The following is a 14,339-nucleotide window of genomic DNA, read 5'->3' on the forward strand; positions in this document are numbered from 1 at the left end:
TAACTCTCCTGTAGAAAGATTACATTCCACCCTAAAAGAAATTTACAGAATAATCGTAGCAAAACGAAAAGAAAATAGATTAGACCTAGATCATGAGGAAGTTTTAACAGAGACATTAATCACTTATAACAATGCAATCCACTCAGCCACTAAACTGACCCCGCACGAATTGTTTTATGGTAGAACATACAAATTTAATAAAAATATAAAATATACCAATGAACATGATTATATAACGAAACTGAACGAATTTCAGGAAATTCTGTACCCTTCCATTAAAAGTAAACTAGAACTAGATGCAAACAAGCGGTTAGAAAAACTTAATGAAAATAGAGTAGAGCCTATCGACTTAGACGAAAATCGAATCATATACAGAAAAGAGTGTCAAAGAAATAAAATGACACCGAGATTCTCAAAACGTAAGGTTAAGAAAAATAACAAAATAACAATTATTACAACAAATAACCGTAAATTACACAAATCCAGAATAAAAAAGCAAGTCAAATTTACTTAAGAAATATTTAAATCTTACAGGATAACGCTCATTTCAGCTCAATTATTTGAAGTAAAAGATCTGAACCAAAATGAGGGAATCTTACCTTTACGGCTAGGAAAAGCAAGAATAATTAAAAGTTATAATAACCTAATACACATTGTAGATTTAAACGAATACACATCTAATGTGGAAAGTATTTCCAAGACCTTAGACACTTTTCGTCAACATGGAACACACTTAGACTCGATAGACATAACAGAATACAAATTAAGAGAGTTAAGAACTAAATTACGAACAATTACACCAATACAAAGACAAAAACGAGGCTTAATAAATTGTGTGGGATCGCTTATTAAATTCATTACCGGTAACATGGACTCAAACGACGCAATAGAACTAAATGAACAAATAAAACAAATACATATAAACGAAGAAAATTTCACTACAATTACAAAAATTCAACATATACTAAATAAGCAAATGATACAAAGATTCAAAAATCTAACAAACCACATTAATAACGAACAACTTGAGATAACAAAACCTTTGAACATTAATGCAAATAGAATAAAACAGACCGAAGATTTTATTCGAATTACAATATCTAAACCAATTAAACTATAACATAGATCTACTCACTAACCACATAATGGACATAACAGAGGCGATCACACTAGCAAAGCTTAATATAATCTCAAAACAAATTCTCAATCCATCTGAACTTGATGAACTCCATATTCATTTCAAAAATCAGGGAGTTGAAATTAAATCTGATGAACATATTTATGAACTTCTAAACCTTCAAGCTTACTATAATAACACAAATATTATATTCAATATCCGTATCCCAAAATATATACTACTGTAAGGTGTCCAGTTATATAGAAAACACACCAGAATCTACTTGTGTAGCCAAACTAATGCAAAATGAACCAGCAGAATGTTCATTAAATGATATGGGAAATATTGAAAAAATAATCCAACCAGAGGAAAATTATATAGTTTTTATAAATATACCACTAACAATAATTAATACCTCTTGTAGAAATAATTCCCAAAACATAGAAGGAACAGGTCTCATACATTATCAGAACTGCAAGGTAGCTGTTAACGGAGTAATCTATAACGATAACCACAAAACATATTGGGACGAAATATACCTGGCGCAGCCATAATCTTCAATAATTAAAGCAAATTCCACCAAAGTAATCCTGACTTAACTCGCGCAGACTCTACTAAATAAATTTAAAGAACAATTTTTCAGTCAGCAAGGGCTTAGAGAAATACAACAGTACAGCAACAATACTGGATTTGAGTTTAAGTTCATTCCGCCAAGAGCACCTCATTTTGGTGGACTTTGGGAGGCGTCGATGAAATCTCTCAAAACATTATTATTAAAAAATTTGGCGCAGTCTAGTCTAACTTACGAGGAATTACAAACCGTGATTATTGAAGCTGAAGCAATTTTAAATTCCCGGCCGATAATTCCATTATCAGACGATCCGAACGATGGTGAGGTTTTAACGCCTGCACACTTGTTAATAGGTTCTTCGTTAATTACAATTCCTGAAAGAAACTGTACAATACCCAACATATCATATTTATCTCGTTACATACTTAAAACAACAGTTTTGGGAAATGTGGCGGCGTCACTATTTACACTCTTTGCAGCTTAGATCCAAATGGCTTAAACCTGAAGCTAATATCACTGTTGGCCGTTTGGTGATTATTCACAATGACAATCTTCTATCACAACACTGGCATGTGGGAACTATAACAGGGAAAGATGGAAGGATTCGTGTAGTGGATATTGGCACTAACCAGGGTGTGCTTCGCCAGCCTATCCACAAAATTACACCACTCCCTATCGATTAAACGTTTGAAAGGGTCCTTTCAACGGGCGGACCATGTTGTAGGAAATTAATATAATTTCTCTTAATAATCGCTCTCTCAAAGCGCATTTGTAAATTTTACAATTTCGCTCTGAGTTAGTCGTGTTTAAGATCTCAACGGGTAAACAACAATTGTCATAAAAAAAAAGAAGTGTTTTTTTACAAAAATTAAGTTATATAAATAATAATTTAAAAATAAATAAATTCAACAGTAATGTATCTTAAATTTATTGAGTAATTAATTATCCAACAATGTCTATATAATTGAATATCAATTATATATATTGAAATGAAAGCTTGAAGTGTCCTCTCTCAATTAAGCTAATTTGCAGAAAATGGAACCCTTGCATTTAAAGTTATAATTAATTTTGTTATGTGACCTATTTTAACAAAATTTTATTTCCCTTATTTTGAAGAAAATTTTATCAATATTATGTAAAAACCGATTATACTTCGAAAAATAAAATTATTTTTTATTGTTATAAGCTTTTTAATTTATAATATTCGGTTAAGTAATAAAGTTTTAATTAAATAATATTTGAAAATGACATCTCTACCTTCATCGCACCGCTGCTCCTAAGTTAATAGAACAACTTATAAAAGATTTTTCATTATATGAAAGGTAATTTTATCCTCTTTCAAATGAGATACTATATACAATATAGTATCTCTAATTTACAAGTTATTAATAAATTAGTGACCCAATCTTTTGAGACTGATTTTTAATTTTTCGTTTTTTATACAGATTACATCAAGTTGGATGCAGATAATAAATTAATTCAATTTTTTACTTAATAATGCTGTTTGCCGCATTCATTTCAATAAAATAATAAATTTTTCTTTATATGAAGAATACTGTTCCAATTCAATTTTGGACTTATCGTCGACGCTATCTTCTCGTAAATTGTTCTTTGATGTATATGTTTATTTTCCATTCCGTTTCGTTTAGTGTTGTACCGCATTCGTACATATAAAACCTTAAACTTCCAACGTGAGGTAATTTCTCGTTCTTTGTATCCGGTCAGCCATAACAACTGTATACGGACGGTAAATGGTTAACAATTATTAATCCATAAAATTATTGATATGACTAAAATATTTTGAAGAAAATAATAGATTAAATAATTTAATATTTGTTTAAGAATGTTGAAATCATATTATGGTTCTAGAATTCTCTGTAAAATAAAATTTAGCTCTCATATGCTATCGAAAAAATTGGTGTATTTTGAAAATAGTTATGTTGGAAAAGTTATTTATTTTATGTAACGCTTAAAAATTGTCCGTAATTTTAACGTATTTTGTGAACAGAAATATGTATGTGAAAGTTAATTGTTTGTCTTTTCGTTCACAGCTTAACAGAAACTAAGATGAGGAAAATTATGAAAACGGGCAAAATAGTAATTGTTCTAAGCGGACGTTACGCTGGTCGTAAGGCGATCATTGTAAAAACTGATGATGTCGGCACAGCAGAGAAACCTTTCGGACATGCACTTGTTGCAGGTATTGACAGATACCCACGCAAAGTTACAAAGAAAATGGGTAAAAATAAGTTGAAGAAGAAATCCAAGATCAAGCCATTCCTGAAAGTTCTTAATTACAATCATTTGATGCCTACACGCTATGCCGCTCATGATATTACTTTCGAGAAGCTGTCACCTAAGGATTTAAAAGATCCCGCAAAAAGGAAAACACATCGATTCCAAACTCGTGTGAAATTTGAAGCCACGTATAAAGAGGGTAAGAACAAGTGGTTCTTTCAAAAACTGCGATTCTAAGTCCAAAATCTTTTAAGCGTATGTTCTCTTATACTAGAAATAAAATAAATATCTAAATTTAAAATTTGTTTTGTTAATATTTATACTTAATATTTTTAGGTCACTGAGATTAATTACTTTTAGTTACTGCCAAACGTTTAATATTTGTAATTCGTAAACTAAAGACTAGGTAGTAAGAACTCTAAAGCATGGAATCAAGGAATTAGTATGTTATATTTTTTATATGAGTTCATGTTATTGCTATATAAGCATTCATATAAATTCATACATATAAATAAGCGTTAAAATAATATATTTGAAACTCATGAATGTGGTTCAGTATGTGTGTCTAAAACAAATATATCTTGATTTAAGTACAGTGGCTCACAGCTTATTTGACGCAAGCAAAAATTTTTTGAAAAGTGTTTTTTATTTCAAAATATATAGCAAAATTAAAAAAACAAAGTATATAGAGTTATTATTAGTAGTGTTCTAATTTATTTCCCCGAAAATCTTTTTCCATTCCTTAGTAATGCAACAATAACCAGAAACAAATGAAAAATTTATGTTACAGCTTACATGATGCAGTTAAGAGTAACGTTAATATCGTCGTCATATCAGACGGAAATAAAAATATTCTTATTTTGCGATCATTTGTAATCATATTTTTTAGGGAAAATACTAAAAAAGTTAAAGTGCATGCATTTTAATAATCATGGGACGGGGTACATCAACTGAAAAGCGAGATTTGACATTGGAGCATCTAAAAAAGGGAATTTCCCAACGTAATATAGCTAAAATAGTAAATTCAAGCTCTTTAACTGTTGACCATATAATAAAACACTATACATAAAAATCGTGCAAAAAATATGGGTCGAAAAGCTCCCAATCAAACTAAGTTTGAAAAAATACAACAACAAGCGCTCCAAAGTTGGAAGACGTGGACACAAAAGACTTAGGAAAGACGTGTCATTCTGAAACCGTCCACAGAATATTGGGATAATCATTTTTAAATGGAAAAATAGCTCTAAACCTTTTCCAAATTTAAAAAATACGGTACTCTTAACTGCATCATTTAAGCTGTAATATAAATTTTTTACTTGTTTTTGGTTTTTGTTGCATTACTATGGAATGGAAACAGATTTTCGGGTTTTTGTTTTTGGAAATGAATTAGAACACTACAAATAATAACTTTGTATACTTTGTTTTTATTTAATTTTGCTATATATTTTGAAATAAAAAATATTTTTCAAAAATTTTTTGCCTGAATCAAATAAGCTGTGGGCCACTGTGTATTGTCTGTATTGCTGAACAGCCATTTTTGCGTAGTCATTACGTGATATAACTCATGTACTTTTTTACACTGCTCTACGTTATTGCAATATTTTTTATTTTAATTATATTTTACAATATTGCCCAGCCATAGAAATAATAAAAAATTTAGTGTGAAAACTTTAGGTACTGGCTAGCTGAGACCGCGCATATAATTCATTGGCTCGTAGTGATACTAGATTTCAGTCCTTAAAAGTAGTTAATGACAATACACATTACTCATTTGTTAAATTTTTAGTTTGAAATTGAGGGCGCAGTCAAAGAAGTTGAAGAAAAGAAACAGAGTTACTCGAAAAGTTGTGTATAAATTTTTCTGGATTATTCAAAAAATATTCAAAAATTTTGTGTAATGAGGTGAAAATATTACGTAGTACAATAACAAAAAGCCTAATGCTACATAATGGCACGTGAATATTTTCCCCACCCGACCCTGCTACTTTGCCCACCCAGTCCCTACTCACCACGATATTTGCTAAAATAAGAGAGGTTTCTGAGAAATTTCGTTGTTTGTTTTGGTTTTTTGACATTAAAAATCCGTTACGAGAAAATGCGCCAAAGTTGCAATTAAGTGCACAAATACCACATTACTGAAAGAAAAATAAGGCGGAATTTGTTTTCAATTATAAAAGCATTAAAAAAAGGTAATTATTCCAGAAAAATATACGAGTTATTATTTAATTAAAATTTATTTACAGATGAAACGGAAGTGCGTACTTGGATGTTTAAATTTCAAATATCTCTATATTTTTTTCCAAAGGATTATCGAAGGTATATTATTAATTAAAAATAACGCAATTTATTGTTGTAGAATAAAGTAAATATATAAATGTATTAACACATTAGAAACTTAGATGTGTGCCTAATTAGTGTATATAATAAACTACGAATTCAGTTGTGCTTTTATTTTTAATTTAGTACTTTGAAAGTGATTACAAAATTATATTTTCCATGATATACTAATAATTATAAAAAAGGAAAAATCCTGAAGTGAAATTAATATTATTAATTATACTTTGGTTGAGTGTTGTTATTATATATACATATATTACTACATATATTGAAAAATTAGATACACAATTTTCGGATCAGTTCGATAGCAATTGCTATAAATTAGGTTTAGCGCAACATTTATTTAATAAATTAAAAAACGTTCATCCCTATATATGTTGCTTTAATTGCAAAATTGAAACTCTTCTATCTTTTTTCATTAAAGTAAGAATTTACTTCATTTTAAAATATTTCAATCGAGATAATAAAGTGTCGAATTTTAAACATAAACAATTATGCTTTAAACACTTATAAACAGCACAAAAGTGTTCATACTCTTTAAGTGATTTTTTGCTTAAACAAAAAATATTTTGGTTTTAATTTTATAATTTATTAAATTTATTTATAATTTATCTTTAATTTAATAGTTCCTTATTATTTTTGGTTTAATATTAAATATTTTTAAAATAGTAATATTATTTTGTAAATATTAAGTTATTCTAAATTGTATTTACATAAAATTGTATATTTGTTAAATAAAATATTTTGGTGGATAGGCCTATTGGGGAACCGAACACCTAAAACTTGGTAACGCGCCAGCAAGCATACCTCTTAGGTGGTGCGGAAAATGCTTATATATTTAATATTTCTTCTAACACAATGCGATGAAATTGATCCTTATTGTTTACAATGTTGTTATTAACTAGTTAAGAATTTCTTGAATTTCATATGCAAAAAACATTTCACCTTACTGAAAGGATTGCTTAAAACTACAAAAAATATGTAGTAGTAAACAGTATATACATTTTTACGATTTTCTATATTGAAAAAATTTGATGCACAAGCAAAAATTGTATTACAATATACCAAACTTTTTTTGAATTTTAAAAAATTATATTAATATTAATCTTTTTTAAACAAAATATTAAAACAATGCAACCTAATACTCGAAATGTATGAACACATACTAACTTTTCTATTAGGTGCTCAGCATATATATAAATATAGTATGTATATGTGCAATATGATTAAAAGAACTTTTATTTTAATAAATACGATACAATTTTTTTAACTTTATTAAAACAATTTCATGACTAATTATATATACATATTTACATATATCAATAATAGCTACTTTATTACTATTGATTTTAGTTTACCAATTCTTCATTTATATTTGATTTATATAACGCATTTAAAACTTTTGTGTAAATTGAAGTAAAACTGATATAAAAAATCATGCCTATATTTACTCATTATAATCGTATTAATATATACTATGGATTTTCCAAGAACAATAATTTATACTATTTCTTTTAATTAGAAGAAATGGCTACATGCTAATATGCAACCACAAATGTAGTAAATATTTAAGTTATAAGCCACACCGTTTTTAATATTTGACAATTCCGATATGGTAAATAAGATTTTCTTTGCGATATTACACAAAGAGGCACCATTATTCAAAATTTCGTATCAGTTTCTTTTCTTTATTTTCTTTGGGCGCAGTCATAAATAAAGGGTGATTCGTTCATTTGGGAGAAAAAGAAATAATTAAAAATAGTTAGTCTTCATATGCTTAAGTATTATTTTATAAAAAACAATTGATTTATATAATAATTAAATACTAATGAAATACTTCCTAAAATAATAAATTTAGAAATACTAAAAACCAAAGAAGATAAAGAAAAGAAACAGGAAGTTTTGAATAATTGTGTCCCTGTGTAATATCGCAAAAATATCTTTCATTTGTTCACCATATCAGAATTGTCAAATATTAAAAATGGTGTGGCTTAAAACCTAAATGTTTAACCAGCGCCAAGTTAGCAACGTTGCTGGAAAATGCAGGGCTGTATTTTCAAAAAATTTTTAAATAATGATATTTTCGTTAATATCCAAAGAAGAAGCTATCCAAAACCATGATGATACCAAAGCCCGGAAGGGACCCCGCTCAAGTCACCTCATATCGACCCATAAGTCTACTTCCAATTCTCTCAAAATTATTTGAAAAACTTTTTATAAAACAACTGATGCCATATATAAATAAGAAAAGAATAATACCTAACCACCAATTTGGATTTAGAGAAAAACACAACACAATAGAACAAGTACACCGCATAGTACGAGTAATTAAGGAAACGTTTGAGAAGAGGCAGTATTGTTTTGGAAACTTGAGAAACATTTACCATACAATATATCCTCAGTTATCAAAAACTACCTCTCAAATAGAAGATTTGTTATAAAACAAAATTCTTTTGTCTTCAATGCCTTCCCCATTATGGCCGGTGTATCCCAAGGTAGTGTACTGGGCCCCTTACTGTACCTGATTTTCACAGCAGACATGCCAACCAGTGACTGTACAACAACATCAACATTTGCGGTTGACACTGCCATTCTCAGCCATAGTAACGACCCATTCACAGCCACAAAATCAGTTCAAGACCACCTCAACAAACTGCAAAAATGGCTTGATCTCTGGAGAATAAAAGTTAACGAATCGAAAAGTGTACACATAACTTTCACACTACGACGAGATACCTGCCCTGCCCTTCGTATTAATGGAAAAGTAATACCACAATGCAATGACACAAAATACTTAGGAATGCACCTCGACCGAAGGCTTACGTGGAAAAAGCATATAGAAACCAAAGTAACCCAAATTAAACTCAAACAACAAGAACTAAACTGGCTGATAAACAAAAATTCTAAACTTAATCTCACATATAAAGTGCAACTTTACAATACAATGATAAAACCCATATGGACCTACGGAATTGAACTCTGGAGCTCTGCTTCTCCATCAAACATTGAAAAACTTCAAAGAACTCAATCAAAAATCCTCCGGCAAATAGTCGGTGCCCCCTGGTATATAAAAAACGCAAATATTCATATAGATCTTCGAATTGACACAGTCACAGATGTAATTATCAGCAACACAAAAGTACAAAATCAAACTCAGGAACCATTAAAATCCACTTGCAAGCAACCTTACCCAAAGCGCTGGTACTCAGCGACTCAAAAGAAAGTATATAAACCCGGCTATTGAAGAATAACGCCCGACATGGTAACGAAATTGGACGAAGCTTTGGCTAAGGACAATTAATTATCTATTTTTCTTTTTTCAAATATTTTAATACAGCAATTAGCAGCGAAAATTTATTGTTAAGTTGATTTTTAGAAGATTCAATAAAAAAAATCAAACTAAAGTTCAAAAAAAAAAAACGACCGAAGCTCTATTTTAAAAATGCATTCACCATAAAGGAGTGGCCGTACAAACAATAAAATTAGTATTTATTGCGATTGTTTAAAAATTTATATAATTTTGAAATTATTTTCTACAATTTCTAACGAAATCCAATATATATTAAATAAATTTTGGAATATTATATTTCTTGAAGTGAACAATGCTATACACTCAGTTATTTATTTCTGAAAATAAGTAAAATAAATTATAATATCACTTTTGATATGTTTAACACTGAATTACTATTATAAAAATTAATTATTTCTATTTTTCAGTATATAATTTATTTGCATAGATGTGTGAATTTTATGTTACATGCTATAGTAAATAAGTTATAGGTATATATTAATGTCATATAACTTTAAATTTCATTATATAATATACCCAATTTACAAATATTTTAACTCCAAAAAGCTATTTAAATGGAAAACATTATTAACATGATATAATACTGAATTTAAATTCAAAACATATTTTTTCAATTTTAAGCTAAAACAGATTTTAATTGCTTTCAGCATATTATATGAAACCCTTCTCAACTATTTTCCGCACATCATAAATATATAAATAGCTAAGAAAAGTGTATAAATAATTGTGTAACATACTCAATTACAATTAAAAAATTTTTTTACATAATTATATGTTATTGTAAATAAATCCATTTAATTTAATTATATTTAAATGTATGGTTATATTCATTTATGAGTATTTATATATCTGCTTAAATAAAAACTTGTACAGTAAGTAGTTGAAAAAAAGTTATGCAGCAGCCCTGAAAGAGCGTAAAAGTGGCATAAGTGTGGTGTGATCACACTTATTTAATACGTGTGACAAAAATGTTATAAAAAATGAATTTTCTTAAGCAATTTCTCTTAGTTTTGATCGAGGTGGGCGGAGTTTCCATTCTAGAAAAGATATTCTCTGGTTCTAATGTCATATTAACAAAGTTTCTGCTTCCGTCTTTAATACCGAATATGCAACACGTTTTTGCTACTTCAACTATTATTTGTAACAATAACAATATCCTAAGCTTTAAAAAAAATCAAAAATGATCACTTTTGAATAAGTAGTAAAAAAGTAATAAGGGTTTAAATGTGGTCCAATTTTTGCGAAATCGTAATTTCTCTAAAATTACGTAAAACTGCAAATAACTTACGAACTAATAGGCGGATCACGCCCATCTTTTGCACGAAGTTATCTTGCTATGCACGTAGAATATATATATAGCCTAATAAGAGTAACAAGTTTTTTTTAACAATAATAACCGATTTCATGTGAAAATTTTGAATGGAAGTAGGTGTGACAGTGGGCGGAAAACCATAAAAAAAATTTTGAATCTATATAATAATGTAGGTTTCTTGGACACTAAAATTCAGCTTTCTACCTATCATAGTTTTTGAGTAGTCTTGGGACATCACTAAATACTCCATGTTTGGGCAGAAATTTCGGAAGGTTCCGGTAGGCCGATTGGGCTTAAATTAGATTTGAAAGAAAGATCATCTCATGAACTATATTTTAGGAAAATTTCATGTCAATATCTCTACTGGTTCCGTAAAATATCGAATTTTTACCGCCTAATTTTTGATTTTTCACAATGTCCACACATTGTCTTCTATACAGTTACCAGACTTGAAAGTTATCGAAAATTTGTGGTCCGTTTTGAAAAAAATATTAGAAAACACGACATCCGTAACAAATTTCACTCAAAAGAACTTTACGAAAACAGATGATATCAAAAAAAAAAAAAACAAACTTAATTATGAATAAAATTGTTACCAAATTGGCTTTACAATAAATTGATTGTAAGCACGCTGTATGTCTAGTTGCGCCGCGTTATTTGAACCAAACGTCGTCGATGTTTAACTTCGATGTTTTGGAAACAAAAATTTAGATGTGCGTGAAGATAGCGTCGACGATAAGTCCAAAATGGAATTGGAACATTTTTCGCCGCGTGAAATGCAGTATAGTTTAATTAAGGAAAAATTTATTATTTTATTAAATTTAATGCAGCAAAAGGCATATTAAGTAGAAAATTGAATTAATTTACTATCTACATTCAACTTTTATGTACAAATGACGTAATTTGTATGAAAAATGAAAAATAAAAATCAGCCCCAAAAGATGGGGTCACTAATTTATTAATAACTTTTAAACTAGAGGTACCATTTTTTTTTTATGGCTCATTCGAAAGAGGATAAAATTACCTTTCATATAATGCAAAATTTTGTATAGGTTGTTCGATTAGCTTAGGAGCAGTGCTGCGATGAAGATAGAGATGTTATTTTCAAATATTATTTAATTAAAACTTTGTTACTTGACCAAAAATTATTAACTAAAAAGCTTCTAACAATAAAAAATATGTTTGTTTTTCTAAATATAATCGCTTTTTACATAATATAGAAAAAATTTTCTTCAAAATAAGGAAAATAAAATTTTATAAAAATAGGTTACTTTACAAAATTAATTATATCTTTAAAAGCAGAGGTACCATTTTTCTGCAAGTTAGCTTAATCGAAAGAGGACACTTCAAACTTTCATTTAATGTCTTCATATTTATAGATTGGTCGATTAACTTAAAAGTTATTGAGTGTCAAAGTTCAGAAATCAATTTTCCTTTAAAAACGACATTTTTCTTATAAAAAGCATATCCCAGAAGTCAGAAAACAGTTTATATATAAATAACTTTCAATACAATACTCTAATAAGCACAATTATTTGAAAAAAATCGAAATTAATTTAATTTTATTAATTATTCAAAAAATCTGTACAAAGTTGGTTAATAGATAACATACCATCTTAAATTAAATTCGCTGAAAAATTAAAATGGCACTGAAAAACATAATGTACAGTTGCAGAGTTATTGGTAAGTCCATAGTACTGCAAAAGAAAAGCTAACGTCGAATTTTTATTAAACTTGCTGCATCAAAGATATTATCAAAATAAAAAACTAGAATTTTTTCTAAAACGATTGATATACAATATTATATATCTTATTCGATTAACAAATTATATATAATTAAATTAAATGTGAACTAACTTGGGCATGCACAACAGTTGAAATTGCGTTGAAGATATATGTGGGATATTAAATATCAAAATATAGTTAGCGTCGAATTTTTATTAAGATTATTGCATCTAAGATATTATTTGAACAAAAAACTAGAATTTTTCTAAGCCAATTAATGTCTAATATTATATATATTGTTCGATTAACAAATTAAATAAAATTAATTAAATTATGCGCTAACTTGTGAATGCAAAACAGTTTAATTTGCATTGATGATAAATTTGGGAAATTTAATGTCAAAATATAGTTAGCGTCGATTTTTTATTACGATGTCATTTCAAATTTTAATTAATTAAAACATTATTATTTAATTAAAAACTATGAAATAAAAGACAGATAACAGTAAAAAATATGTTTGGTTTTCTAAATATACTCAGTTTTTATATAGTATAGAGCAAATTTTCTTTAAAAATGGAAAGCAAATATTTGTAAAAACGAGGTTGCATTACAAAATTAATTATATCTTTAAAAGCAGAGGTAAAATTTTTCTACAAATTAGCTTAATCGAAAGAAGACACTTCTAGCTTTCATTTGATGTATTCATATATATAGATTGGTCGATTAACTTAAAAGTTATTGAGTGCCAAAGTTCAAAAACTAATTTTCTTTGATACAAAATTAATTATATCTTTAAAAGCAGAGATACCATTTTTCTGCAAATTAGCTTAATCGAAAGAGGACACATCAAGCTTTCAGTTGATGTAATAATATTTATAGATTGGTCGATTAACTTAAAAGTAATCGAGTGCCAAAGTTCAGAAACTAATTTTCTTTGAAAAGAAAAACCTTTTATCTTAAAAAATCATATACCAGAGGACAGAAAAATTTTAGTACAGAATAAACTTTGAATATAATACACTAATTATTACAATTATTTAAAAAAAATGGAATATTCACATATTAATTATAATTAATTCAAATGTGCGCTTGCTTATTTATGCACAACAGTTGAAATTGCATTGATAAGTGTGGGATATTAAATGTCAAAATAGTTATCGTCGAACAGTTGAAATTGCACTGATGAAAAAGGGAAATGTAATGTCAAAATATAGTTAGCGTCGATTTCTTATTACGATGTTATTTCAAGTTTTAATTAATTAAAACATTATTATTTAATTAAAAACTATGAAATAAAAGACATATAACAGTAAAAAATATGTTTAGTTTTCTAAATAAACTTAGTTTTTGTATAGTATAGAGCAAATTTTCTTTAAAAATGGAAAGCAAAAATTTGTAAAAACGAGGTTGCATTACAAAATTAATTATATCTTTAAAAGCAGAGGTACCATTTTTCTGCAAATTAGCTTAATCGAAAGAGGACTCTTCTAGCTTTCATTTGATGTATTCATATATATAGATTGGTCGATTAACTTAAAAGTTATTGAGTGCCAAAGTTCAAAAACTAATTTTCTTTGATACAAAATTAATTATATCTTTAAAAGCAGAGATACCATTTTTCTGCAAATTAGCTTAATCGAAAGAGGACACATCAAGCTTTCAGTTGATGTAATAATATTTATAGATTGGTCGATTAACTTAAAAGTTATTGAGTGCCAAAGTTCAGAAA

At 28.0% G+C, this 14,339-nt stretch overlaps 1 protein-coding gene across 1 annotated transcript; it reads left to right on the plus strand.

Moving 5' to 3' along the window:
- Positions 1–3,325: 3,325 nt before the first annotated feature.
- LOC119681996 (60S ribosomal protein L27) lies at positions 3,326–4,227 on the plus strand. Its single transcript, XM_038095319.1, has 2 exons — positions 3,326–3,435; positions 3,740–4,227. The coding sequence occupies exon 2, from the start codon at positions 3,756–3,758 to the stop codon at positions 4,161–4,163; it is 408 nt and encodes a 135-aa protein (XP_037951247.1). The 5' UTR covers positions 3,326–3,435; positions 3,740–3,755; the 3' UTR covers positions 4,164–4,227.
- Positions 4,228–14,339: the final 10,112 nt, after the last annotated feature.

Source organism: Teleopsis dalmanni, chromosome 2, assembly GCF_002237135.1.
Source record: "Teleopsis dalmanni isolate 2A chromosome 2, ASM223713v2, whole genome shotgun sequence".
Taxonomy (NCBI): Eukaryota; Metazoa; Arthropoda; class Insecta; order Diptera; family Diopsidae; genus Teleopsis; species Teleopsis dalmanni.

Excerpts from the sequence above, each read along its gene's own strand:
- LOC119681996 (XM_038095319.1), top strand. The coding sequence starts at position 3,756 with ATGAGGAAAATTATGAAAACGGGCAAAATAGTAATTGTTCTAAGCGGA.